The sequence below is a fragment of the Quercus suber genome, unplaced genomic scaffold (genome assembly GCF_002906115.3).
Source record: "Quercus suber isolate HL8 unplaced genomic scaffold, Cork oak 2.0 scaffold_41, whole genome shotgun sequence".
NCBI classification, from domain to species: domain Eukaryota; kingdom Viridiplantae; phylum Streptophyta; class Magnoliopsida; order Fagales; family Fagaceae; genus Quercus; species Quercus suber.
The window spans coordinates 765,063-790,513 of record NW_027069506.1 but is presented as its reverse complement, the minus strand read 5'-3'; the positions used below and the strand labels follow the sequence as shown (position 1 = coordinate 790,513).

Here is a 25,451-nt window from a genome sequence, read left to right as displayed (position 1 = left end):
ATCAAAGGTCTTCAAGCAAAACTAATATGATGCTACAAACCCTCTTGTTTCTCAAATTCACCACCCATGATGAAACCTATATAAGGAGGCTTTTGGTACCACTGCACATGGAAATCACTCTCATCTCAGACTTCCACACAATCTCTCAACAAAATTTGCAACAAATATAATATTTATAAATACTATTCAAGAATTTACAAACAGAGAAAATGACAAATGAGAAGGAAAAAAAAAAAGAAGAAAAAGAAGAAGACACTAAAAGAAAAATCAATACCTTAATATGAATTCAAATGAAAACATGAAAACTTTTTATACATGTGTTTGTATCTATATCATGCAATCAATGCATTCTATAGCTAAATTGAAGTGGTACTTTTTCTCCATTAGGGAACAAGATGGAGAGATCTCTAATACACATCACTCGTGTCTTACTTATCAAGCCAACTAAGAGAAAAAGAAATGAATGCTATGCATAAGAATCAATTGATTAAAAATATGTAATTCATGCTTACATGTTTGCAACATAACGTATATATCTTGCACTTGAATGCATTGCAAAGAACTCCCAACCATTTATAGCACCCACCCATGTTTATGCAGCTTCATAAAGAACAAAATGTTTGTTATAAAAAAAATATATATAAATAAAGAACAAAATGTTGACCAGTCATGTTATATTTCTTTGGATATATTTTGGAACTCAAAATCCATAGCAGAAGCTTCAGCATATTTCAGTGTAAGATTTTCTGTAAAGCTAAAATTACCTACAATAATAGGAGATATGAGAGTTAAGATTATTAGCCAAAAACTAAATCTCAAGTTGATCACAAACTGGAGGGCATAAGTGCAGGATAAGAAAAATCAATCTTAAAATTACGAACAAACGATATTGTCACTTGATAAAATATATTTGATGGTCTCCTCCATGCAGAGAGAGAGATCAAAGGTTGTGAATTAACCTAAAAGAGTAGAAATTAGATGAACCAAACATACCGCACATTACACACCATCAGAGAGGAGTCTAGAGAGCCATAACAGGCCAATGCATAGGTACATGTTTGAACAAATGTGAAGGACCATATGTTAGGTTCCAAATGAGCACTCCTCTTCCATATCACACACAACCTATCTTTCAATAACATTACTCTAAAATTTATTTTTGAATGTGATAACTGATAACAGATAGAAGATGCAATACAACTACTGCAAATGAGACATCAAACAAATAGAACACTAGACTTTTCCAATGCCTCAATTGGTTTTTCATACGAGATCAAATGAAATGTTACTCATTAGAATAAAAAATCATAGGAGTTTCTAAGAAGAATAAGATAAATAAATAAGTACACACCTAGTGGGCAGTTTCATCCCCTTCAAACTCTAGAATGTGAGCAATTTTTGGCAATCGTCCCTTACTTCCTACTGGCACCCTTTCAAATTTTTGCTTTGTGCTTCAAACTGTTTCTGTATATAAGCAGCAAAAAATTGAAAAAAAGAGATACTATAGATGAGTACATGATACATAAGATGTCATGTGTTCTTTTATCAATACAATAGTTATTAAACTAATGAATGTCAAAAATAAATCTCTCTCTAACCCCAAGTTACCATCACATGGTGGACCTAATGGTGCGGACACAAGATACAAGCCCCCAATTACACGCACGTATAGGAGAAAGAAGATGGCCCAACCTGTGGCCTTATGGCTAGGGCCTATTAGTCATTGGGCTTGAGGCCCAAATATTTAATAATTAGGGTTTCTTTAGGGTTTCTTTATGTTAGCTATTTAAACACCTTTTGGGACTATTGTAATTCAGTTTTGATTATTATTAAAAAAAAACGTGTGTTTTCTTTTACTGGTGCCGACTCCAGTTTGCTTGGTGCTGACTCCAAGCAACCCCTAGGTGCTGACTCCTAGGGTTTTACCTCTTATTCTATTGTTTTTGTGGTTGTCCTACGTCAGTTTTGGTATCAGAGCCAGGTTTTCGATCCATTCAATACAACCGTAGACAACCACGTGAAAGCCAAACCGTCAAAAGAGCAAACCAGCCAAGGATGACATTACCTTTCAAGTATTTGCCTCATGAAATCTTGAACAAGCCCAAACCAGCCCCTGCAATCCGCGTATATCCCGCAGCCCCACACGAGTTTTTCATCCCCAAGCCAACAGAGAAGCCAGTCCCTTGCTTCATGCAGTCAGTGATGGGGGACATGATGGTACTAAACCCCTTGATGAATCGGCGGTAAAAGGAAGCGAGCCCATGAAAACTTCGAATTTCATGGATATTCTTGGGCTCGGGCCATTCCACAATTGCTTGAACTTTTTGGGGTCAGCAGAAACTCCCTCAGAGGATACTATGAAACCTAAGAAGACGACTTTATTGGTGAAGAAAGAGCACTTCTTGAGGTTGCCATATAAACTCTCCTTCCTAAGGGTAGTACAAACTTGAGTTAGGTGGTCTAAATGTTGCTCCCTAGACTTACTATAGATAAGGATGTCATCAAAGTACACAACCAAGAATTTTCCCATAAAAGGCTTGAGCACTTGAGTCATCACTCTCATAAAGGTACTAGGAGCATTGGATAATCCAAAGGGCATGACCATCCACTCATATAAACCATCCTTCGTCTTGAAGGCAGTCTTCCACTCATCACCAGAACGAACCCTAATTTGATGATAGCCGCTTTTCAAGTCTATCTTAGAGAAGATCGTTGCGCCAGCCATCATATCCAACATGTCATCCAATCGAGGGATAGGAAAACGATACTTCACAGTGATCTTGTTGATGGCACGACTATCAACACACATCCTCCAAGTTCCATCTTTCTTTGGGGTTAAGAGTGCAGGGACTGCACAAGGACTCATGCTTTCACGAACAAAACCCTTCCTAAGTAGTTCTTCTACTTGCCTTTGTAACTCGGCATGCTCTGCAGGGCTCATCCTATAGTGAGGTAAATTAGGTAGGGTCGCTCCAGGCACAAAATCTATGGCGTGTTGTATGTCACGCATGGTGGTAAATGATCGGGGAGTTCCTCAGGGAAGACATCCTTAAATTCCTGGAGCACTAATTTCACTTCCTCAGGCTGCTCCTCACAGGTCTCTCCATGAACTTCCCTAGCAACTAAGACAAATACAATAGATTCTTGAACCGCTACCCTCTCGAACGCCTTAGGGCTTATAATGTTCAGGTCTTTCGCCTTTGGTGCTTCTTTCTTCTTGCTCATGTCGATTGGCTTAGGTTTTAAAGGATTGAGCACAATCTTCTTACCTTCAGACATAAATGAGCAAGAATTGGATCGCCCATAGAGGGTGACATCCAAATCATAAAGCCAAGGTCTACCTAAGATAATATGCCCTACATCCATGGGAATTACATCACACCATATTTCAGCCTTGTAGGTGAGGAATTGAAGTGGGACAACACATCTTTCTTTGATGGCTATAGAGGACGTATCCACCCAAGAAACTCTATATGGGTTAGGGTGAGGGGTCAATTTCAAGCCTAGGCGGGAGACAACGTTAGAGGACACCGCATTAATGCAACTCCCACTATCTATAATAACCTTGTAAGTTTTGTCTCCACACTTAGTGTAAGTTTGGAAGATGGCACTTCTTCGCCAATCACCAGTGTCTCTCTGCTCCGTCAAAGCGCACCTTACCACATTCACTCTAGGGACACCAAAGTCCTTGAAGTCATCGACTTGGGGAGAAATGGCTCTAATGCATGCAAGGTAGCTAGAATCATCCTCCCATTCTACTTCAACATCTTGGGTTCCTTCAACATTTGGGTCATACACTAGCTCCTCAACATCTTCAACCTTTTCATCACCCTCTTGAATGACAAGGGCTCTAGAGGGACACCTAGCGGCGATGTGTCCAACCCCATTGCATTTGAAGCATTGGAGGCGAGAGCCTAATCTTGAGGGCTCATTGACCACACCTTTTCCTTTGTCCTCTTTTTCTATTGGGAGTAATTGGGGTTGACCTTAGGGGGTAAGGCAAGTCTAGGTCTACTACCAAAAGGTTGAGGGTTGGTGGGAACACTCCGAGGCTCAGAACGTCGCCAAAAGATAGATTTGGATGCTAACTCACAATTCCTAGCAAGCTCATATGCTTCTCTTAAGGTAGTGACTCCTCGAGTGATAATCTCTCCTAGTAGGCTAGCATTTAAACCTTTCTTGAACCTATTGAGTGTAACAACCTCTTCCTCGACTATTTGAATACGTCTCTTAAACTCCATGAACTTCTCTATATATTCAGCCACAGGAGTATTGCCTTGCCTTAGGCGATCCCATTCCTCAAGAAGGGAGCTCCTATAAGTTGAAGGAAGATAATTCCTCGAGAGTGCATTCTTCATCTCAAGCCAATCAGTAATGGGGGGCTCACGTCGTCGCCTAAGGGTTTCCTCCAAGTCTTCCCAAAAAAGGTCAGCTCTACCAATTAACTTCATCCTAGCATACCTCACTTTCTTGTTTTCAGCCCAATGGTAATAGTCAAAGAATTTCTCCATTTGACGCAACCAATCAGTGAAAACCCATGGGTCTAGGCAGCCATCAAAGGTGGGTGCATCTATCTTGTCCTTAAACATCCTATCATCAAAATCCCTAGGGCCATTGTGATTATAGTGATCAGGTTCAAAGTTTGGAGCCCTATTAAAGTAACCGAAGTTATGTTGCCTAAGCATATTATCTCCTTCATGGTTAATGGTCTCCCGTTGAGATGCCTCAATTTGTCCAACCCTATCCATTAAATTTTGGACATTTTTTGCTAGTTCAGCTATGGTTTCCTCTAAGGAGGTTCTAGACTCGGAAGTGGATTGGTGTTCAGAGTTTGACATGATGCGACCACTACGTAAATGCATGCACACTATATATATGAATGCAATTGAGATTCACAAAAACTCAAGTAACCAATTCTCAATGTAAAATTAAGGTCAAGCAATAGTGTATGGAGGGATTGGATCAATGATTCACATGAATAAATTGCAGTCGGGTAGTGACAGTATTCATAATATTGAAAGATAGCCCAAATAAAGTCAACTTCCAATAAGCTCCACAATTAATAATGAGAATCAGATATTTCAAAGGTTTTTTTTTTTTTTTTTTTGGAAGTTTAGAATGAGTATTGAAGGAAAGCACAAATAATAAAATAGCTAATTGGAGCACAAAATGGGTAGGCCAGTGGGGTATGGTGGCACATGCACATAAAAAATATAAAGATTTTATTCTTCAATGAAACAAAATGGAATCTACCAAAAAGAGAGAGTGAGAATGGTACCCTAGTCAGTGGCCAACTTGTTGCATTAGATAGTCATGAACTTGGCTCTTCAAGTGGATAAATCTGACTTGAACAAAAGGACCTGTGGAGAACAACTCAAGGCCCAATACTTACAATGGGCTGCTACAGTAACAATAATGTTTTTTTTTTTTTTTTTTTTTTTTTAAAATAATAATAAAATGCACTGCTTTAAGTTACAGACACGGACCTAAAGAGAACTCAAATGAGGTACCTTAAAAGAACTCAGGTACAGACTTAAAAGAAAAAAAAAGAAAAGAAAAGAAAACCATAGAAACGAAGAGGAGCAAAATGACCGGCTCGGCAATGGACGGTGGTGCTAGTGGTCGACGACGGCGGCGGTACAAGACTGGGAAGACTGCGGCGGAATGGCAGCTACCTGTCTCGGTTCTTGCATCAGCGGTGGCTGATGTCCTCAGCGGTGGTGGTCAGGAGCGAAAGTAGGGTCGGCGGCGGTGGATGGTGTACTCAGCGGCGGCGGTGGTTGATGGGTCTGTGGCTGGTGGTGGATGGGCTGCGGTGGCTGAGGGCTGATTTGTGGGTCTCGGCTGGTGGCTGTTGGGTTTTGGGGTGGTGGGTGTTGATCTTGTGGGCTTCGGCGGCGCTGGTGAGTGATGGGTCTCCTTTTTTTTTTTTTTTTTTTGGTTTGTGGGTGTGGGTTCTGTGATCAAAGGCGGGCACGAATGGTGGTCACTGGCTTGGGAGGTGTCACTGGCTTCTCTGTTGGCTTGGGGATNGAATCCCAATTTCTATTGGCTTCACCCACTAGACATCGAAGGAGATTGCCTAGACTACGATTAACCACTTCAGTTTGTCCATCAGTTTGAGGGTGAAATGCTGTGGAAAATTTCAATTTAGTGCCCACTAAATGCCACAAGGTCTTCCAAAAATAACTCATGAAGCGAACATCCCTATCAGACACTATGGTTTTGGGAAGACCATACAGTTTGACAATCTCATCAAAGTAGAGCTTTGCGATCTTAGAAGCATCAGAGGTCTTTGAACAGGGTAGGAAATGAGCCATCTTAGAGAAACGATCAACAACTACTAGGATGGAATCATGCTTCCTAAAGGTGCGGGGCAAACCTAACACAAAATCCATACTCACATCCTGCCATGGGCGGTCTGGCACAGGTAGAGGCGTGTACAGGCCAGTATTTTGCTTGCGATGTTTGGCCAGTTGACAGGTACGACACTGACCAACTATCTTGGCAACGCCCCTCTTAAGACCAGGCCAATAGAATTGACGCTCCACTTCCTCAATTGTTTTGTCTCGGCCAAAGTGACCTGCAAGGCCTCCTGCATGTATCTCCCAAACTAGGAAATCTCGTACGGAAGACGAGGGATACATAATTGGTTGGCTTTGAACAAGTAACCATCTCGAAGGGTATAATCATCCAGGACTGGTCGTGGGGCATTACTTAGGCCAATGTAGAGCTCCCCAAAATCTGGGCATGACTCATATTCATCCTTAAGTCGCTCAAACCCAGTAACCTTAACACTCATGACAGATAGCAAAGACACCCTTCGACTTAGTGCATCAGCAGCCTTATTCTCAACTCCCGCCCTATGTTTCACCACAAAGTAATAGCGTTGCAGAAACTCAACCCAACTACCATGCCTAAAATTCAGCTTCTTTTGAGAATGAAGATAGCGCAAAGCCTCATGATCAGAGTAGATAACAAACTCTCGGGACAATAGGTAATGGCGCCAATGCCAAAGAGCTCGAATAATGGCATAAAACTCTTTGTCATATGTGGAGTACTTTTGCTTAGCGTCATTCAATTTCTCACTGAAATAAGCAATCGGGTGGCGCTCTTGACTAAGCACTCCTCCTATACCAATACCTGAGGCATCACATTCCACTTCAAAAGGCTTGGTAAAATCAGGGAGACGCATGACAGGTGCCTCAGTCATCCTTTTCTTTACCTCATGGAAAGCCTTAGTAGCAGATTTAGTCCAAACAAACTCCCCTTGCTTCATGCAGTCAGTGATGGGGACATGATGGTACTAAACCCCTTGATGAATCGGCGGTAAAAGGAAGCGAGCCCATGAAAACTTCGAATTTCATGGATATTCTTGGGCTCGGGCCATTCCACAATTGCTTGAACTTTTTGGGGTCAGCAGAAACTCCCTCAGAGGATACTATGAAACCTAAGAAGACGACTTTATTGGTGAAGAAAGAGCACTTCTTGAGGTTGCCATATAAACTCTCCTTCCTAAGGGTAGTACAAACTTGAGTTAGGTGGTCTAAATGTTGCTCCCTAGACTTACTATAGATAAGGATGTCATCAAAGTACACAACCAAGAATTTTCCCATAAAAGGCTTGAGCACTTGAGTCATCACTCTCATAAAGGTACTAGGAGCATTGGATAATCCAAAGGGCATGACCATCCACTCATATAAACCATCCTTCGTCTTGAAGGCAGTCTTCCACTCATCACCAGAACGAACCCTAATTTGATGATAGCCGCTTTTCAAGTCTATCTTAGAGAAGATCGTTGCGCCAGCCATCATATCCAACATGTCATCCAATCGAGGGATAGGAAAACGATACTTCACAGTGATCTTGTTGATGGCACGACTATCAACACACATCCTCCAAGTTCCATCTTTCTTTGGGGTTAAGAGTGCAGGGACTGCACAAGGACTCATGCTTTCACGAACAAAACCCTTCCTAAGTAGTTCTTCTACTTGCCTTTGTAACTCGGCATGCTCTGCAGGGCTCATCCTATAGTGAGGTAAATTAGGTAGGGTCGCTCCAGGCACAAAATCTATGGCGTGTTGTATGTCACGCATGGGTGGTAAATGATCGGGGAGTTCCTCAGGGAAGACATCCTTAAATTCCTGGAGCACTAATTTCACTTCCTCAGGCTGCTCCTCACAGGTCTCTCCATGAACTTCCCTAGCAACTAAGACAAATACAATAGATTCTTGAACCGCTACCCTCTCGAACGCCTTAGGGCTTATAATGTTCAGGTCTTTCGCCTTTGGTGCTTCTTTCTTCTTGCTCATGTCGATTGGCTTAGGTTTTAAAGGATTGAGCACAATCTTCTTACCTTCAGACATAAATGAGCAAGAATGGATTCAATTCTTCCTGTAGCCCAACTTGCATATAATAGCTCTGTCAATAGGTCTATAGGCGCTAGTCCTTTTGAGGTTGTGCATGGATATACACCTAGGAAGCCCTTAGATCTTTTGCCCATGTCCCCACATGTTAGGGTGTCTGAGTTTGCTGAGGCATTTGCACGACATATTCATGATTTGCATAATGAGATTCGCAAAAAAATTCAAGCAAGTAATTCTCAATATAAAATTCATGCTGACACTCATCGGCGTCATGCAGAGTTTCAGGTCGGGGATTATGTCATGATTCGGATTCGACCTGAACGGTTTCCTTCTGGGACCGTTAAAAAATTGCAGGCTCGTAGTGCTGGACCATTCAAGGTATTGAAACGAATGGGCCCAAATGCTTATGTCATTGATCTTCCTCCTGATTATGGTATTAGCTCCTCCTTTAATATTGAGGATCTAGTTGCTTATAAAAGTCCCACAGCTATTCCTGATACCCCTTTTGATGAGTCTTTGCCTAATCCTATGGATGCCCCTGTTCCCACCCCTTTACCCTTACATCTACCTTATGCACATAAAGAATCTATTGATGCTATTTTAGATGAACAAATTGTTTCTACCAGGGATGGAGGAGTTCACCGTTTCCTAGTTCGGTGGCGAGGGCGACCAGATTCTGATTGCACTTGGATTACCCGAGATGAGCTACAGCGACTGGATCCTGACTTGTTGGAGTATTATCAGAGCTCTTCAGATTTCCACTCGACGAGGTCGAGTTCTTCTCACCCGAGGGGAGTTGGTGCGGACACAAGATACAAGCCCCCAATTACACGCACGTATAGGAGAAAGAAGATGGCCCAACCTGTGGCCTTATGGCTAGGGCCTATTAGTCATTGGGCTTGAGGCCCAAATATTTAATAATTAGGGTTTCTTTAGGGTTTCTTTATGTTAGCTATTTAAACACCTTTTGGGACTATTGTAATTCAGTTTTGATTATTATTAAAAAAAAACGTGTGTTTTCTTTTACTGGTGCCGACTCCAGTTTGCTTGGTGCTGACTCCAAGCAACCCCTAGGTGCTGACTCCTAGGGTTTTACCTCTTATTCTATTGTTTTTGTGGTTGTCCTACGTCACCTAATGTATGACCTCCCTTGTTGGCCACAATTGTTGTAGTAGCAAACTTCGTTCTCCTCTTCCACCTCCTATTTTTACTGCAGCCTCTCTTATCTTATGAGGAAGACGAAAAGAGATTCTTTTTTAATAAAACACAAGAAGGAATTCATTAACATCCACCCCAGATACATATCCAAAATTCATGATTATAGAAATGCATCCACCCCAGCTTCTCTTATAACACTCGAATTATGCCTATCCAAAATGCATGATTATAGAAATCAACATGCACCCCAAATACATCTTCTATTACACCATATTACTTAAATACAATTTACTATTATATAGCAAAGAAACAGCAAGCATAAAATGAACAAGTTTAACTAAAGAAAGAATAAAATGAACAAATTTCACTAAAAGAAAGAATAAAATGAACAAGCTTTACTGTACATAGTCAATAGTATGCAACAAGACAAAATGAAGTGTAGAAGCATCAAGCAAGAGCTTAATAACCTCAGTTGAAATAGCAAAGTCCATAGCAGAAACAAAATGAGGTGCAGAAGCCCATCCAAACCACAAGCCTAGTTAACATCAACACAGCTGATTTCCAGTATATAATTCAACACACCCTTGCTTCCAAACGTGGTAGCAGTCATGAGGGCTGTCTTCTCTTCAAATCCATCATCTTTGACCCTATTCTCCTCCCATACCACAAGCTTGCCTCATCAATATCATGACATTCTTCTTCCACAGAACTTTTGAATCCAATTAAATCATCAAAGCACGATAATTCAAGAAAAATTGAAATGATGTTACTGTCTTGTTTCTCAAATTCAACGCCCGTGATTAAACCTATTTCAGAAGGTTTCTGCTTGGAACCACTGCACATGGAAATCACACTCTTCTCAAACCTTCACATAGTATCTCTCTAATAATTTGTAACAAGTAGAATATTCACAAATGCTATTCTTGAATTTACAAAAAAGAGCAAAGAGCAAATTAGAAAGAAAAAAATTTACTCAAAAAATTACAAAGAAACACACGCACACGCCGAAATAGCTCCACTTTGATAAACATATATAAGATATACTAATAGATAAATAAATATTCAATAGTTTATTCATTAATATATTCATAAAACTATCACCCAAATTCAAGCCAATATGGTTAGGACCGTGAATGCTAACCAGTGCTTCCACAACCTTAAGGTTTTACAAAGAGGCGCATCAAAGTCTTTATCCAATGGCAGCAGAGCAAAGCCCCACATCTATACATGTTGCAGGCGGGCATGAGGGTCTTCGTAGTGCATTGGTAGACTTGCATCTAGTAACTAGGCTGTAAAGCACTGATGCCACGGGATCTCCCATACGGCTACATGACACTGAATCGTTAGGGTGATTGCTGAAAATTCCAACAAATGTGAAACAGAACTTTGTCACAATAACAAGAAACAAAACCAAACAGTTTCTCATAGGAACCAAAGATACACTAAGCATATCAACAAAACCATGAGATTCAAACTAAAATTACATCCTTCTCATACATTTTCATAGCAACCAACCAAGATGCTTTTACCATTCATTAATTCATTCATTCTCTTTTTTTGTTTCTTATATGTTTTAACAGACAAAAAATGATATTTAAAAAAAGAATCATACTATTAAAAAAAAAAAATCAATCAAATGGCCCCAAATGCAGTAGAGAGATTCAGAAAGAGAAAAAAAAAAAAAAAAAAAAAAAAAAAAAACTAAAAACTAAAAAAAAAAAAAATCAAACTTCCACACCATCAGAAACAATAGGAAACCAACAATGCATTTATACATTTACTTAAAGAAAACACAACAAAGCACAATTCATGTAATGTAAATGCCATGGCAATAAGATATTCATAATTCACATAATGAAAAGCACAACTAATAATCTAACCAAGCCTGACAATTCTAGAAAGCAAACAAGTTAAACATATTTGACAATATTAGAGTAGAATGAATCAAGGCAAATAATGTAATGCATGTGATTGTCACCCCCATTAACCTCGAGCAGACCTACACCCAATACAAAATCAAATGCTGGAAGCACGGTCATTTTCACTTGCTACATAACACAACAATGCAACTTTCTTTCAAAAAACCGCATGAAAATAAATTGATAAACCACGTTAAGCCACTGCCTTTAAGTCAAATCAACGTTGTGATGTTTGAAAATGGGTTGTCGGGTTTACTAGGTCGTGGAAGACAGAGAGTGGAAAAGTGAGAAAGAAGGAAAAAAGTATGATCATTACCATTACAGTAGAAATAACTTGTTAAAGGATTTTTTTAATTCTCCTTTTCAACATTGTTTTGGGCAAATTGAGAAGTCATTCTACTGAATGACTCTTTATTTTTGATTGATAAAGGATTGAAACTCCGTGCTTTAGATGTAAAATATATATATATATATATATTTCTTTTATGACAAGTAAAAAGGTTAATTAAAAAATCATGAGATCAAGCCCAGTTTTTATTGAGATATAAGATCAAGCCCAGTTTTAAGTTTAGAAATCAAGAATTGAACTTATGACAGAAAAGGTCTACCTTTAGATGGAGCCTAAAAGACACTATAACCCTGATTTTATCCTGTATAAACTTCATTGTTCATTACTTCTATAATTTCAACTCCTTTTCTTATACACCTTATGAACCAAGCTACAATTATGTAAGCTATAAAACCTTGATTTCCCTATGCTTCATTAGCTGACTTGTTGCAAAATTACAGAGCCCTCAATTGGTTCTACATATGAGATCAACTAAGATGTTTCTCATCATTAGAAAAAGCAAAGAATAAACAATTAAGCACATACTTAGGATGTGAGATGTTTTTAGCAATAGTCCCTTGTTTCCTGCTGGCACCCTTTCAAAAATTTGCTTTGCACTTCAAAATATCTCTGCATAAAGAAAGAGTAAATAAATTTTCCAAAAGATCAGTAGCAAAAAAAAAAAAAAAAAAAGTAAAATAAAATGCTATGCAGATGTCATCTCCATTTAAGCAAGTTATGGACAAACAACTAAAAACATCGATAATTAGAATTTTAAGTGGTTGCACCCAATTGACAATGAAGATTCTAGTAATTATTTTCTAGCTGAAACTCCAGAAAAGGCCTCCTTCTGATTTTGAGGCAATATTGTCTCATCTCTCTCTCACCCTCTCTGTTTTTTTCTTCTTCCTTTTCTTCCTTACTATCCTTTGTGCATTTGTTCTCCAGAGTTTATAACCATATCCAGCTATTCTTTAAGCCTAATCTCAACCTAGAAATCCTTAAACATAATTATTAGTGAAGTATATCAGTAATGACCAACTCGCAATCTCTTCTTCAAACAGTACAATCAAGTTCATGACACCCCAAAATCATTGGAAATGGTATGTGGATTTATAGTGCAACACATAAGCAAGAAGAAATAAGCAAGTTTCGAACAATAGGGACATTAGAAAAGGAAATACCTTTGGAAGCTACCTAAAAGATACTGTAACATTAATCTTGCCTTAGATAGTATGCCCCTCCTTAATTCATTAGTTCAATAACTCAAAATATTTTCTTATACCTGTATGAACCAAGCTAATATTGTAAATTATAAAATTTTAGTATTGCCAATAGACACAATAGCTCAATATTTTTCTTCACATGCCAACTCTTGTTTACGAAGAGAAGGTTGAATCAATAGTGGTTCTAGCACAATGGAAGAGTCAAAAAGCCATACTTGTTTTAATAGACACTTAAAATGGAACCCAACAAGTATAAAAAATGTATATTTTAAAAGAAACCCAGAAATTTTTTATATAAAATTTCAAATTTTTACATAAAGACAACTAAAACCAAAACAAATTAATCAAATCCCAATTTAAAAGAAAATAAACAAAATTTAGAGTCGCTTATATAACACTTACGCTTTCTTCTTCCCTCCTTTCTGTCTCTTTAAAATCCATGTCATGTTCTTTCTGCAATTTCAATATCAATCACACATTCAGAAACCCAGATAATGAGGCCCATACTATATCTAGGCGAAGAAAAAGAAACTGGGGAAAAAGAAAACGTAAAGTTCTGTTTTTTTTTTTTTTTTTAATTTTGTGTGTATGAAAAGAAATTATAGAGTTTTTTAATTTTGGTTTTGCTTGTGCTTTGAAAATGTTGCGTCTGGAATTACAGAAATTATAAAAGAATTTTTTTAAATTAAAAAAAAAAAAAAAATCAGAGAAGAGTGAAGAACATACCAGGGAAGCGTATGCAGTAGTTCAACTTTTCTCAAATTAATCCTCATCGATGAAAAGATTTGGGATGTGAGAAATCTTATCCCAATCCTCTCCATTTTCCTTCTCGCATCTTTGCTTTAATTGGGGACAATCGCTGATACGCAGGGTCTGTAAAGAGGTGAGGTGACTCATCCATTCGGGAAGTGACGTCAAATTGGGACACTCCAAAATATGTAATCTCTCAAGAGAATTTAGGTTTTTAAACCACTCTAGCAGAGACTCCAACTGCAGAGTCAGAGACAAATACTTTAATTGGGAAAGAGGAGGGGAGGAGGAGGAGGAAGAGGAAGAGGAAGAGGACGGAAATGAAGAAGCCCTTCCTCCCGTATTATTCATCTCTATTGTCTCTTCCAATGCCTTCAAACTGCTATTCATCAATTCAAGCCCTTCAAGATTTGGAAATAGCAGCATGCAAGTCATCTTAGGGCAATTCCGCCACCATAAATAAGAAAGACGCAGAAATGACGGTATGCACTGGTGATAGTGATTAGTTGATGATGATAATGATATTGTTGATGTTGTTGTTTATTCCTAAAACAAGGAATAAATAGTAATCTCTCATTTCCAAAATAATTCACAGTACATACTTTATAGCGATCAACCAGCAAAATAAGTAGAGTTTTCAACAAATTCCAGACTCTAGAGTACCACCAAAATTAATACCAAATAAGAGATTTTCAAGTTGTACCTAAAGGAGATGGCTTTCAAGATTACTTTAAAACACTAACAACAAAGGTGAATTATAACTTGCAAACACAGGTCTGCAGTAATCTTATTAGACTATAGATCAAACACCAGCAGACACTAGTCTAGAAGGCATAAATTTGAAACATAACCACGTTATCATTTCGCAAAAACTGTAGCAGCCAAAAAATATAAACAAAATTTTTATAATTTTAAATAAATAAATAAATAAAAAATCATTACTTATCCAAAAATAAATAAAAATCCTGATATGGCAAAAAAGTATTAACTGAAAAGAGGAACCTTCATAAATAAAAATCATCATCTAATAGCAGTTGTGACCAAGCACACAGCATGTATAGTTGCTGAAACAAAACCATCTATTTGAAACCAGAACTACACTAAATCAACATTACAATATTCCTCATGGTATGCTTGATGATTAGTTTACAAAAATGCTCTTGGTACAGATTAGTCATGCTAACATGCGCCATCACCCTCTCTTGCATTTTCATGGTAATCATGGCAAAGTTTTCACTTCATTTGTTGTCAAGAGGTGGTGGTAGCGGTGAGGGGACTCAATCTAATAAAGGAATTAACTATTAAGAGTCCTGATCAAGGTTCTCACACCATGCCTTTGAATTAGTCTGAGGAAGTGGATGCTTTCGAGCGTGGACAAGGAAAACCTAATGATAGTATTGCAGATCTAGATCAAGATCATTCACTGATGCAGACAACTCTAAATCGCACTGAGAATATTTCTTAGAAGGTGTAGGATTCTCAGAGTTCTCAAAAAGTGCATTATTCCCCAAGTTTCAACTTCTTAGACACAATAGAATTGCTGGAAGTTGCAGAATTGCTTTGCAGGGATGTGAGCCAATGAGATTCAAAACTCAAAAGGGGTGTGTGAATTTTGAGATTTGGGAATCTTCTACTAGATTAGTTATGCATGAGTTGACAATGGCCACTAGTGTTAGACCCTTAATCCCAATATAGGTAGCTGCATATGGTGGCAACTTGCACCCACACAAACCCATGAACATGAGGGATGCATGCCATGGGCTGAGAAAGGTGTTTTAAGTAGCAACAGGTTGTGCTGCCCCTCTATGTGGGGCGAGGCCACACAAGTTGGCTAAGTTGACAGCATGATGATGGCATTGTGATTGTGTTGGAACTGTGGTCATTGCCTAGCAAGTTGTAGGCCATGTGTTTGTTGTGGGCAGCACGTGCAGTGGTGTGCTGTGGCAGCCTTGCATGGTCTTGGCCACAAGCAAGTTGTTGAGGAACAGGTGCCTTACTTATGTACAAGGTAGGGCTGGACTGCCTAAATTTGTGTCATGCTGGGTTTATGTGGAAAAAACATGGCTTGGCTGTGGTATGCACAAACCAAGGCTGAGTGTTGGGAAGTTTACTTGACCTAACAGGTTGGTTTGCACGGCCTATGATGGGTTGGAACATGTGCATAGGCAGTGCACGTGTTGAACAGGTGGCATCAACATGATATAGTAGTTACCAAGCAGTTACCAAGCAAAGGTGCTGGCAGTGCAACCATGCTCTAGGACAGCCAGCAGTTGTGTCCTAAAGGCAATTCCCAGATTTGTGTAGCAAGCCCAAGAGTAATTACTTGGTAACTGCTATAGATAATTATTTCCTATGTGATCCTTTTTTTTTTCATTTCTTTTTTTACAAAAATCCAACATGATCCTTAAAGTTGTTTGAGAGTGTAAACAGCAAGTGTATGCGGGAAAACAAAGCATACTCTGTGGGAAATATTCTTTGTATATGTGTGTGTTGTGTCTGATTCTAAGTTACCTTATGTGAAAATTGGTTTGTTGGCAGAGACTAAGGCATGCAGCATGCTTTGTGTCATCACAAGACAGAATTTGGGGTGAAAATCAGCTCTGGTATGGTTAATCATGATGGGGAATAAGGAAGACAGAAATAAACCAGTTCTTGGTTGGAAAGGTCCATTCAGGGGTTCTGTATCAGAGGAATTTTGAATGTAAATTCTATAGGTTGATGATGAGATTATTAGCTGACCCCAAAAATTTGTGACAAATTCTTAGTTGTTGCATGGTGGGATTATTGTAAAGCCATCAAAATATTTGAGGAAAATGTGGAGTGTTTTTACAATAAAGAGTCTCTTGATGTACAGAAATCCAGAATGTGGCACAATGCTAACAGACCTCTAATATTGAGGAAGTGGAACCCTAGCATGCATCTCTTAAAAATCCAATTTAAAAAATTCCTATTTGGATTAAGCATTTCACATTTTTTATTCCTATTTGACACCTAGTAGACTTGGTTAAATAGCTAGTGGAGCAGGGATTCCCCTTTATTTATACACTATAGCTCAACAATGAACTAGAATGAATTTTGCTCAAAGTTGTGTGGAGGTAGATATAAGTGGTGAGTGCCAATGGGAATTATGCAGAAGTTATTGTTGAATATAATTCGAAACCACAATGATGCCACCTATGAAAGTTGATACCCAAAACTGAGTTATAAAAGTATTGGCGAGCAAGGAAAGAGCAGAGAACAGTAATGACTGGAAAGTTGTGTCTATCAGCAAGAAAAAGGGAATGAGTATAAGCATGCTTCTATTTTCCAAGTGGTAACAACAGTCATTTTGCTTTGCCAGCTGATCATGAAGGGAAAAAACCAACAGCAGAAAACTTCAAGAACTGACAAATTCAATACTCTGGCTGATATGACAGAAAGAGGAGAAGGTGAATTTCACTATGATGATACCGCTGAATTACAGAGCCCTCAATTGGTTCTGCATATGAGATCAACTGAGATGTTTCTCATCATTAGAAAAGGCAAAGAATAAACAGTTAAGCACATACCTAGGATGTGAGATGTTTTTGCCAATCGTCCCTTGTCTCTTGCTGACACCCTTCCAAAAATTTGCTTCGCACTTCAAAATATCTCGGCATAAAGAAAGAGTAAATAAATTTTCCAAAAGATCAGTAGCAAAAAAAAATAAAATAAAATAAAACGCTATGCAGATGTCATCTCCATTTAAGCAAGTTATGGACAAACAACTAAAAACATCAATAATTAGAATTTTAAGTGGTTGCACCCAATTGACAATGAAGATTCTAGTAATTATTTTCTAGCTGAAACTCCAGAAAAGGCCTCCTTCTGATTCTGAGGCAATCTTGTCTCATCTCTCTCTCACCCTCTATGTTTTTTTCTTCTTCCTTTTCTTCCTTACTATCCTTTGTGCATTTGTTTTCCAAAGTTTATAACCATATCCAGCTATTCTTTAAGCCTAATCTCAACCTAGAAATCCTTGAACATAATTATTAGTGTAGTATATCAGTAATGACCAACTCGCAATCTCATCTTCAAACAGTACAATCAAGTTCGTGACACCCCAAAATCATTGGAAATGGTCTGTGGATTTATAGTGCAACACATAAGCAAGAAGAAATAAGCAAGTTTAAAACAATAGGGACATTAGAAAAGAAAATACCTTTGGATGCTACCTAAAAGACACTGTAACATTAATCTTGCCTTGGATAGTATGCCCCTCCTTAATTCATTAGTTCACAAACTCAAAATATTTTCTTATACTTGTATGAACGAAGCTAATATTGTAAATTATAAAATTTTAGTATTGCCGATAAACACAATAGCTCAATAATTTTCTTCACATGCCAACTCTTGTTTACGAAGAGGAATTTGAATCAACAGTGGTTCTAGCGCAATGGAAGAGTCAAAAAGCCATACTTGTTTTAATAGACACTTAAAATGGAACCCAACAAGTATAAAAAATGTATATTTTAAAAGAAACCCAGAAAATTTTTACATAAAGACAACTAAAACCAAAACAAATTAATCAAATCCCAATTTAAAAGAAAATAACAAAATTTAGAGTCGCTTATATAACACTTACGCTTTCTTCTTCCCTCCTTCCTGTCTCTTTGAAATCCATGTCATGTTCTTTCTGCAATTTCAGTATCAATCACACATTCAGAAACCCAGATAATGAGGCCCAGGCTATATCTAGGCGAAGAAAAAGAAACTGAGGAAAAAGAAAACGTAAAGTTCTGTTTTTTTTTTTAATTTTGTGTGTATAAAAAGAAATTATAGAGTTTTTTAATTTTGGTTCTGCCTGTGCTCTGAAAATGTTGCGTCTGGAATTACATAAATTATAAAAGAAGTTTTTAAAATTAAAAAATAAAAATAAAAAATAAAAAAAAAATCAGAGAAGAGTGAAGAACATACCAGGGAAGCGTATGCAGTAGTTCATCTTATGATAAGACATGGGATGTGAGAAATCTTATCCCAATCCTCTCCATTTTCCTTCTCGCATCTTTGCTTTAATTGGGGACAATCTTCTATATATAGGGTCTGTAAAGAGGTGAGGTGACTCATCCCTTCGGGAAGTGACGTCAGATTGGGACACCACAAAATATATAATGTCTGAAGAGAAGTTAGGTTTTTAAACCACTCCTCTGGCAGAGACTCCAACTCCTCAATTTGTTGCAAACACAATTTCTTTAATTTGGAGAGAGGAGGGGAGAAGGAGGAGGAAGAGGAAGAGGAAGAGGAAGAGGACGGAAATGAAGAAGCCCTTCCTCCCCTATTATTCATCTCCATTGTCTCTTCCAATGCCTTCCAACTGCTATTACTCAAATAAAGCCCTCCTTCAAGATTTGGAAATAGCGGCATGCAAGTCATCTTAGGGCAATACCTGATATCAAAAAAAGAAAGACGCGGAAAGTACGGCATGTGTTGGTGATAGTGATTAGTTGATGATGATGATGATGATGATGATATTGTTGATGTCGTTGTTGCCTCATTCCCCTTATCCACACTCCTCCACCATCCCTTTAGATTATGACAATAAACAAGCCAGAGTCTCTCAAGGGATGGGAAAAATGTTGATGGTGATGCCAGTGAAGCAGATATCTCATCATTCATATCCCCATCTGTCATGTACTCCAGACCATCCATTCTCGAAACAGTTAGATTTCGTAGAGATGAGAGTTGATACAACGGTGGCAAATATTGGCACTTCTTACAATCGCGTATTCTTAATTCAGCGAGATTTGTTAAGAATGAAAGCCAACTTGAAAACCTCACACCCATGTACCCGTCCACTTCCAAAGATTTTAAACTTTGATGTGGTTGGAGGCCATCCATGGAATTTTCATCATCACTGGCATCTACACCATCATCACCCTCCACGGAATGAAATTCATCATCACTGGCATCTACGCCATCATCACCCTCCACGAAATTTTCATCATCACTGGCATCTACGCCATCATCACCCTCCACGGAACTTTCATCATCACTGGCATCTACACCATCATCACCCTTCAGATTCCAAAAAAATCTCAATCCACTGAGATGTTCCTTCTCCTTCAAATTTGCAACCTTGAATTCTAAGGTGGCATCTTTCACCCATGCCAAATTTATAATATCTATATTTCCTCTCAGGTCGTTTAGCTTGTTTAATTCTACCAGTCCACTGGAAGAACCCTTACTCACAACAAATAAGTTTAATGTTTGAAGGGAAGTCAATTGCCCTAATCCACATGGCATATGAGTCAAATTCTTACAATCTTCTAGGTCAAGGTGCTTGAGGCTGACCATTTTTTGAATGTCTACTGGTAACTCCCTAAGCTTTTCACACTTACAGAGCTTTAGCGTTTGCAAATTCACCAATTTTGTAATAGAACTAGGGAGAACCTCAATATCATTAGAGGAAAGGTCAAGGTACTTTAGACACATCAAAGTACCTGTGGTATCTGGCAACATCTTCATATTTAAACCATGTAGGCCTAATGCACGCAAGTATCTAAAACTATAAATAAGTTTTTCGAGAGTTGATTCTTCAATTCTTCCCTGATTATAGGCCCAATTATTGTTCACTAATATAAATGTTCGTACCTTGTTTGCTTTAACCAACTTGCTTAAATTCTCCTCAAAGAATGAAACATTGTAAAATGGAAACGATAGATGGTGTCCTTTTTCTTTCACATTTTTTGCATTGGAATCAACCAGTGTACAATCAGTCTCTCATACATATTGCGCAAGATCATGAATTAAATCATGCATTTTAAAACTCCTACTCTTGCCTCCATCTTCTTCTGCTTCTTGGAAGAAGGATCTCCAAAGTAGCTGCTTGAAGTAATCATCGGCAACATCCACTAGTAGTAAGTCCTCATCTGGTGATTGGATAAATCCTTGTGCTATCCATAGTTGTATCAATTTCAACTTATCAATCAAATAATCTTTGGGAAACAATGAACAATATGCGAAACAACATTTCAAACGTGGTAGGAGATGATCATAACTCAATTTTAAAACCGGCATAATACCATCTTTCAACTTAGGTACCTTAGTGAGTTCAATATTCTTGATGTATGACCATTCAGCTTCTGTTTTTTTGTGATTTAAGACCCGTCCTATTATCTTTATAGCAAGAGGCACTCCCTTACATTTTTTTACTATATCCATACCAATTGCTTTAAAGTTAGTATTGATGGTCTCTTGCCCTTCTTCAAATGCCATTTGCTTCAATAATGACCAAGACTGATCCTCTGACAGGCCCTTTAGAGAATATCGTGACATTGGGCTGGTAATATGTGCAACCAATTTAGTCCGTGTAGTTATCACCACCTTACTTCCCCTTTTACCATCCAACAAAAGAGTTCTCAATTTACCCCATGTTTCTTCATTCTCATTCCACACATCATCCAACACAAGTAAATACATCTTTTGATTAAGAATTTCGCGAAGTTCAATTTGCAAATGTTCCATTATAAGGCTTTCAGGTTTTTTTCTAGTTGCGGATATAATTATATTTTCAACAATTGTTTTCACGTCAAATACATCAGAAACACACCCAGATTTTCAATTCAAAATGAGCCTTGACTATCTTATCATTGTATACATATTGAGCAAGTGTGGTCTTCCCTAGCCCACCAATTCCTACTATGGATATGAACGAAACATTTTCTTTCACATCAGAGTCTTGCAATAGACCTATGATGGCCTTCTTATCCTCCTCTCTCCCGATAACTTCTTTGTCACGTACAAACGAGTGAGTTTCCCTCTCCCTACTCACAGCCCGTGTCTCTAAAGGACGCTCTATCAATTGGAAATTGTTCCTATCACTCGCTATATCATTAAACCTCTCCCTCATAGCACTTAGTTTGCCAGCCATCTCATTACCAAAAACAAGTTGGTTTGAACTAGAAAAGAAAGTGCGTACCTTCTTTACAATTTCATGACCATCCATCACCTCTTGCTGCAACACATAAGTGGAGAACTCGCTCAACAAGTCATCCGCATCAAAAGCTGCATCTCTGAGCTTCATGAGCCAGTTCTTGACTTGGCGGTTCTTGACCTGCTGCTCCTCTGCATCCTCAAGTACAGCTTGAATGGTGGAAATAGTGTTTTTCATTTTTTCAAGCTCATCGTTGACACCCCATATCGATCCGATCTGATTGAGAGTGGAAGAGCCCAAGCTTTCAATGATCGTCTGCACAACGCCATAGAGGATTGCATCGGCCATTTGTTCTTGTTGAATGAAAGAAAACGTAGCAAGCTTAGCTGATAGAGAGTAGATTGAGATATGAGAGGAGGAAGATTAAAGTGGATGCGAAGGAAGACTTGGCTAGTTATGTAAAGACAAAGTCCACTTAGAAATTAACAGGTAAATGTGAACAACGGCTCCACCGCTCAATAATGACTTCTTTAACAGCGGCCCCACTTCTCAATAATGGTTTCTGTGAAGACAAAAGAGAAAGGCAAGAAGACCCCAGTATTGCTCAATAATTGAGTGGAAAGTCACTATCTTTGATCCACCGAAGGAAAATAAGGATTATATACTGGGACATAAAGCTAAGGAAAAGTAGAGGTTCACAAATTTTGACACCATCCTCTGTATTTTTGGGTTATGATGGGTCCAGTCGAGCACTATCTCATTGCTAATGCTGTGTCAGTGAGACCAAAAAATTTCAATGCATTTGTAAAGCCAAATACTTTTGGACCCATTTATCTTTCCAGAATTCCATGTGTTACAGCATAATAGTACTGAATTATGGGCCCATAACCTGGTCGTTCTTACCTGTGGCGACGCCACGTTTGGTTCAGGGTGTTCCCAGGAACACCCTGACCTGAAAAAAAAAAATTTATATATAAAAATTTAAAATTTTTTATTTATCTACCGTTAAAAAAAAATTAGGAACACCCTCAAAAAAATGAGGAACACCCTCAAACTTTTTTTATGCCAAACAAATTTTGAACTAAAATCTAAAAAAAAAAAAAAAAAAAAAATTGTAACAGAAAATCTGGAAAAAAAAAATTGTAACAGAGAATATGTGAGAAAATGATTATGAAATAAGAAATATCTCTTAATTTGGGCGAGGAGCAGAACAAGGCTTTGGAGGAAACAGAGAAAGAGACGAAACTGCAGCTCTGCCGCTACTTCTTCTTCTTCTTCTAAATGTTCAGAGAGAGAGAGAGATTTTAGCAATTTGTTTAGACTTTTTAGACAAGGAGAGGAGAGGACAATATGTGGGTGGATATCCTTTGGCCACGTTGATAGTTAGGTGGGAGAGGCAGACCACTTTACTCTTTCTTTTTTTTTCTTTTTTTTTTTGGATAAATACGTTTGTGATATGGCTTATGTGGGTACAGTGGGTTTGAGGGGTCAATCAAATTATTTGCACTTCGTACACCGATAATGTTATTGCAACATTCAAGACTAGCATAAAATATTTTTATAATAAATACAATTTTTTAGAAGAAATATTTAGATGTGAAATTATATTAACATAGGTAAATATTTTTAAATTAAATAATGGTTTTGTTAAAAATACTGAAAATTATATATGATTATAAAACTTTAAAACATAACCTTTTTTTTGTGTAGTTTGTTTAGGTGAACTTCTTTTTCTTCCTCTAAAAAAATGATAATTTATTTTTCTTTTAATTTGAGTTAAATTTAACATGAAAATACTTCTAAAATTTTATATCTTTTTTAGTAAATATCAGTATCTATATTCTTATTTATTTAATTTTATTTTTTTTATAATTATTTATTTATTAGTTAAATTATTTATGATGTCACCAGTTTGACCACCAGTCGAACTCCGATCTGACCAAAAAACCAATAGCCACTCATTTTTCTGGTTCTTTCACTGCACCGGTTTTTAAAACCATGGTGGGCGATGATTGGGGGCATGGGGCCGGGGTAGAATATTTGAATTGAGGGAAGTAAATACACATGGGGTGTGTGCTAGTGCAACTAATAAACAATAATTTAATTAACTAATAATTAATTAGGGGAATCAACTAATAAAAAATAATTAAAAATTTAATTAACCAATATATTATAAAAGACAAACAAATTAAATTATATTATGCTAAACAACAATTAATAATTTTATAATTAATGAAATAACAATATAACAAATTATAATTTATAAAAGACAAACAAATTAATAAAACAACTAAACAACAATAATTCACCTTCAAAAAAAAAAAAAAAACTAAACAACAATAATTAATAATTTTATTAATATTTCAAATGAACTTATAGTTTATTGTTTATTCTTTTCCTAGAATTATGGACAAATATTTGGTAAGAAAACCACATACCCAAGAAATTATAGGGTCTTCTGGTAGACCACGCTATTTGTTCACAATTCCACTAAAAAACTTCCACTTGCTTAAAATTACTGAGTCATTAATTAATTTCTGTTTGAAAAAATTTTCTAACTAACAATTTTAGACTAGTGGCAGTTTTTTAGTGGGATGGTGGACCACATCACCTGTCCACCATGTGGATCTTATAATTTTTCCATATACCCAAGGAACACCCTGAAAAAAATTCTTAGAGTCGCCACTGGTTCTTACATGGCACTGAATAGAGGTGCTTGGCACTTCAAAATGTTCCTTTTCTCATTCTCATACCATTCTTATTCGACTTTATCTCCTTTTCACAAAGACCCATTCACACTCTCGACCACCTATACAGCAAGTAAAAGAAAAGTAAGAAACTATTGTGAAATTATTCATAATGGTCACAGTAAGGTCACTCTCAAAAAAACAATGGCATGCAACGACAGTATAAATAAGCTTCTTTAAGCTTAGAACCATATATAGGAGCATTGGTCTGGACATGGTAAAAAATGTCAAAATTTTTTTACCCGACTCAATTTAAAAAATACTTAATTCAAATTTGATTTTTTTGATCCAAAATAAAAACGAATTAACCTGTGACCCAACTCAATTTTTTTCGAGTCAATCCGACCCAACCCATATAACCCGTGACCCAATTTGTTAAAAAATTTTCGTTAAAAAAATATTTAAACAAACTCCTAATACTAAGTATTATTGTATTAGGGATTCGCATCACTTTCCTCGCAATTTTTTTAACATTTTTTATTTTTTAATTTTAACTTTTTAACTCTTTTTTAATAGATTTTATTTAATAGATGAATTAAAAGTTGTTTTTTCAACTTTTAATTTTAGTCATTAATTAAGTATTGCACCAAGTATAATATCCTAAGTATTGCACCTGACGTGAATTTACTGTATTAGTATCATAAAACACAAAGCACCAGGTCCAAACCAATGCAATCGTAAATAAAGCATTAAAGCTTCACGAATCCCAACCAATTAAGCATAAAAGCTTTAGCTCTTCACTGCCTCCACAGCCATGACAAATTGACAAGGGAGAATGAGACAACCAGTCTCTAGACAAGACAGCACAAGTTACAGTGTGACACAACACAACCATTAAAAAAAAGAAAAAATATAATGAGCTTGACTAGCTTAGCTGTAGTCCAAACTTCCAAAGCCAATTACGGAATTACCAAAGGCACAATTCAGTCACAGACTCACAAACATGAAAGAGTGAAAGCCTGTGTTTGGATTCCACGGTAAGTTGCGGCACGTTTTCCATTTCACGTTTTCTCTTTTTTTTTTTTTTTTTTTTTTTGGGCCGGTTTTTTTGACTGGACAAAATGTA

At 37.4% G+C, this 25,451-nt stretch overlaps 3 protein-coding genes across 11 annotated transcripts; all 3 read right to left on the bottom strand.

Moving 5' to 3' along the window:
- Positions 1-3,071: 3,071 nt before the first annotated feature.
- On the bottom strand, positions 3,072-4,838 carry LOC112012220 (uncharacterized). Its single transcript, XM_065771267.1, has 3 exons — positions 4,094-4,838; positions 3,270-3,986; positions 3,072-3,115 (listed from the first exon to the last, which is right to left on the bottom strand). The coding sequence occupies exons 1-3, from the start codon at positions 4,836-4,838 to the stop codon at positions 3,072-3,074; spliced, it is 1,506 nt and encodes a 501-aa protein (XP_065627339.1).
- Positions 4,839-9,862: 5,024 nt separating this feature from the next.
- Positions 9,863-22,979, bottom strand: LOC112030856 (putative disease resistance protein RGA4). 9 transcript variants are annotated; one of them, XM_065771233.1, is made up of 8 exons: positions 18,683-22,979; positions 18,351-18,401; positions 17,296-17,379; positions 13,724-17,225; positions 13,400-13,450; positions 12,318-12,401; positions 10,666-10,879; positions 9,863-10,359 (listed from the first exon to the last, which is right to left on the bottom strand). In XM_065771233.1, exon 1 carries the CDS (start codon positions 20,228-20,230, stop codon positions 18,704-18,706), a length of 1,527 nt encoding a protein of 508 aa, XP_065627305.1. In that variant the 5' UTR covers positions 20,231-22,979; the 3' UTR covers positions 9,863-10,359; positions 10,666-10,879; positions 12,318-12,401; positions 13,400-13,450; positions 13,724-17,225; positions 17,296-17,379; positions 18,351-18,401; positions 18,683-18,703. The 9 variants fall into 9 exon arrangements, with proteins under 9 accessions (XP_065627305.1, XP_023919288.1, XP_065627304.1 ...); XM_024063520.2 differs by having other exon boundaries at positions 13,724-14,293; XM_065771232.1 differs by having other exon boundaries at positions 10,681-10,879; positions 13,724-14,293.
- On the bottom strand, positions 20,486-21,229 carry LOC112030833 (disease resistance protein RGA2-like). The gene has a single exon (XM_024063496.1). It carries the CDS (start codon positions 21,227-21,229, stop codon positions 20,486-20,488), a length of 744 nt encoding a protein of 247 aa, XP_023919264.1.
- Positions 22,980-25,451: the final 2,472 nt, after the last annotated feature.

What these genes read in the sequence shown, in the direction of transcription:
- LOC112012220 (XM_065771267.1), bottom strand. Translation starts at nt 4,838, where the DNA reads ATGTCAAACTCTGAACACCAATCCACTTCCGAGTCTAGAACCTCCTTA. An exon ending in ATATGAGCTTGCTAGGAATT is followed by an intron (nt 3,987 to 4,093) that starts GTGAGTTAGCAT and finishes TTACCCCCTAAG; the next exon opens with GTCAACCCCAATTACTCCCA. An exon ending in TTGCTCATTTATGTCTGAAG is followed by an intron (nt 3,116 to 3,269) that starts GTAAGAAGATTG and finishes CTTAGTTGCTAG; the next exon opens with GGAAGTTCATGGAGAGACCT.
- LOC112030856 (XM_065771233.1), bottom strand. Translation starts at nt 20,230, where the DNA reads ATGAAGATGTTGCCAGATACCACAGGTACTTTGATGTGTCTAAAGTAC.
- LOC112030833 (XM_024063496.1), bottom strand. Translation starts at nt 21,229, where the DNA reads ATGGAACATTTGCAAATTGAACTTCGCGAAATTCTTAATCAAAAGATG.